This window comes from Halyomorpha halys, unplaced genomic scaffold, assembly GCF_000696795.3.
Source record: "Halyomorpha halys isolate HHAL.00 unplaced genomic scaffold, Hhal_1.1 Scaffold313.1, whole genome shotgun sequence".
In the NCBI taxonomy this organism is placed as follows: Eukaryota; Metazoa; Arthropoda; class Insecta; order Hemiptera; family Pentatomidae; genus Halyomorpha; species Halyomorpha halys.
Genome location: NW_027109847.1, coordinates 260,651 through 263,552, shown reverse-complemented (window position 1 = coordinate 263,552; position 2,902 = coordinate 260,651). Strand labels below are relative to the sequence as shown.

At 31.1% G+C, this 2,902-nt stretch overlaps 1 protein-coding gene across 1 annotated transcript in view; it reads right to left on the bottom strand.

Moving 5' to 3' along the window:
- Window positions 1-1,481: 1,481 nt before the first annotated feature.
- LOC106681159 (uncharacterized) overlaps window positions 1,482-2,902 on the bottom strand; it is a 7,919-nt gene continuing 6,498 nt past the window's right edge. The window contains exon 2 of the mRNA XM_067048025.1: window positions 1,482-2,241. Within this exon, the coding sequence (XP_066904126.1) occupies window positions 1,482-2,241 (760 nt within the window). The remainder of the gene's footprint in view (window positions 2,242-2,902) is intronic.

Below are 2,902 nucleotides of genomic sequence, written 5' to 3'. Positions count from 1 at the left end.
ATATTAAACTTATTTAACAACTATACTTTATAAAGCCTTAATTTGATATTTATAAATTAATTTATGCTTAAGTACCCACCAAACTTACAAAAATAAGTATAAAGAAGAAAAGGTAAAACAAAATTTATTGTGTGTATGAATTAAAGTTAGAGGCATAAAAACTCATTAATAGAACTTGTAGGGGAATTAATATAGACTGCCTCCATTATCTTTTTACTAAAATGAATTTAGCTAGCATCTCCAAAAAAGATTTTAATCAACAATGAGTGAAAAGAAATTCAATTCGATTGGATAAAAGATTTATAACTAAGAAACTTTTTTTCTCCAAATCATTTTGTCAAAAATCAGCTTTATTTCTGGATTAAAGGTGGAAATCCTGTTTGTAAGCCTTAAAAGAAACTGCCACAGAGAGCATAAAACTAGAAAGAAGCACAAAACTGGGTGGTTCTATGATGATTTCAGGCAACACGAGAAAACTACAACTGATTGAGGACAAGAATAACTACAGAAATGAATAAACATACAATAAAAAATATTAATGGAAAAGGATTAGAAAATCAAGTCAGCATTCACCCTCAATTGTATCAAAAATATCATTCAAAGAATGAAGGCTGGAAGAAAACCTTTCCATTTTAAGTACATCCATATAAAGTGGATGACAGCTCTCTGAAAAAAGGCAGTATACTTATTCTTATGGCATTGTGAGGCTCTATTGAATAAAAGTGGAACTGAAGAATAATCAGAGATACCCGTAGAGGTAGATTTTGTTAAACAATCTTAGGTTATGGTAACAATAAAAGGTGTTAAACAATCAATATGTTACAAAATCCTAGATTTTAAAAAAACTGCTAAACTATAGTGGTCATGCAAAACTCATAGGAGGTTTACAATACCTACTTGATATAAAAAGTAAGGAGGTACCCCTTCAAAGAGGTAGAAAACAATCAGTTTGTTTCATAAAAAAGATGATTCATTGACATAGATTATTACAGATAGGTTTTCCTACTCACTTCAGTTTATTTGTTTCAAAAAGTATCTCTTAAGCGAACATGAAGAAAAAGGAAATAACAAATTTGTTCAAGTTCAGATGGTAATGGCTAATTAGGCATGTTAAGAGAAATTTTTAAAAATTTATTTCACAAAATGGCAGAGGAAGTCTTTTACTGTTTGTATGTAAATAAATAACAACTGTTACAAAAAAAGCCTATTTTTACTCCCACTAGTATTGTACATTTTTTAAAAATTTTAATTCAGTCACTGCAGGACCTTATAACAATGTACTGGAACAATTGATTAAAATTCTCCCGAAAAGGTTTTAGCTTTGTAAGAAAATTTTCTATTAAAAAAGATAAAAAAAGCATGCAGACTCTTGCTTCTTGAGAATTGAGATTTTAATTAATATTATCATGTAGGCCTATACGAAGATAATAAAGAAATATCCTTAGGTTAAAATTCTAATGTATAAACTTACCTCAGGAATTCTAAAGAGCTCGGTCACCTGGCAGCCTATAGTATGGCACGGGTGGTGGAGGTGGTGGAAGTGGTGGAAGTGGTGGCAGTGGTGGAAGTGGTGGAAGTGGTGGAGGTGGTGGATGTGGTAGATTTCCGCATAAACAATAAGGAGGAACATGATAAAACTCATTGAAGTAAATATCACCATTGTACTGAATAAAGTTGTTTCGATTGTAAACAGGTCGGTAATGGGGGTTTTCATACCAGCATAAGTCAAAATGATTATTTCCATATTGGTAATTTGGGTATGGAATGAGTTCATGCTGTGGTGCAAATTGAACATTAGCTGGTGGAAAATGCTGTTCGATTTGTTCATGGGGATAGTGCTCCCTCTGGTTCTGTTCATAGTAAGGTCTTCCATTATGGAAATATTGCTGGTTTTGTTCCTGTAGAAGATGTTCTTGAGTTAGTTCACGATGATTATGTACTTGGAGGTTATGTTCAGATTGGTTTGATTCATTTTGATGGACTTGATTCTCAATGGTACTAGAAACATTATGCTGTGGTCTTTGATGTCCATACGGATTATTATCATGAGGCAAGTATTGCATGTGTGGCGGTGGCATAATGGCATTTGGGGGAGGAGCTCGATGTGCTCTAAAGCCCATTGGATAAGGATAAGGATTGTAACGACGAAAATATGGGCGATTTCCTAATCGCTGAACTTTATTACAGTGACATGGTCCTCTGCAATTGCACTGGCTGTGACTGAGGATTGGTCTCCAAGGTCTAAAAAAAAAAGACAGAAAAAAAAATATTAATGTAGGCTCAATAAATCAGTCATTGATTTTTTCTCCCTAATTCTAAGATTGCACATAATATTACTGATTAATCTACTAATCAATTTTAAATAAAACTCATTTTATGGGTATCAGAGGCACTTGAAAAAGTCAGAAAAATAAAATAAACTTATATAATAGTAAATATTGAAAATCCAATTAAACTTTATCACTGTTAAAATTATATATGCTCAAATATTTTTTTCCTAATTGGGCAAAATTTATTACTTTTTTCAAAAATAAATTGGAAGCAAATTCTAAATTACCTTGTATTTTAAAATTCAGCAAAATATCAGTCACTTTTTTCATTTCTATTTATCCAAATTAACTTAGTTCAGACTGCGTTTTTGATTAATTAACAGTGGGATGAGTGGTGACTTATTGTTAAACTAATTCTGTTGTGTAAAATGGAGGAGGAGTTCCTTACTTATTTAAGTTACTTAGGAGTTTGGCATATGTTATATTTAAATTTTTTGTGTCTGTTTTATAATTTATTGCATAATTTTGACTTTACCCATTGTAATGGCTTCTAAAAGTTTTCTTCTACTACTATTCTTTTCTTTTAATACTATTTTAAAATAATAAATATAATATGTGAAAATGTATGTGAT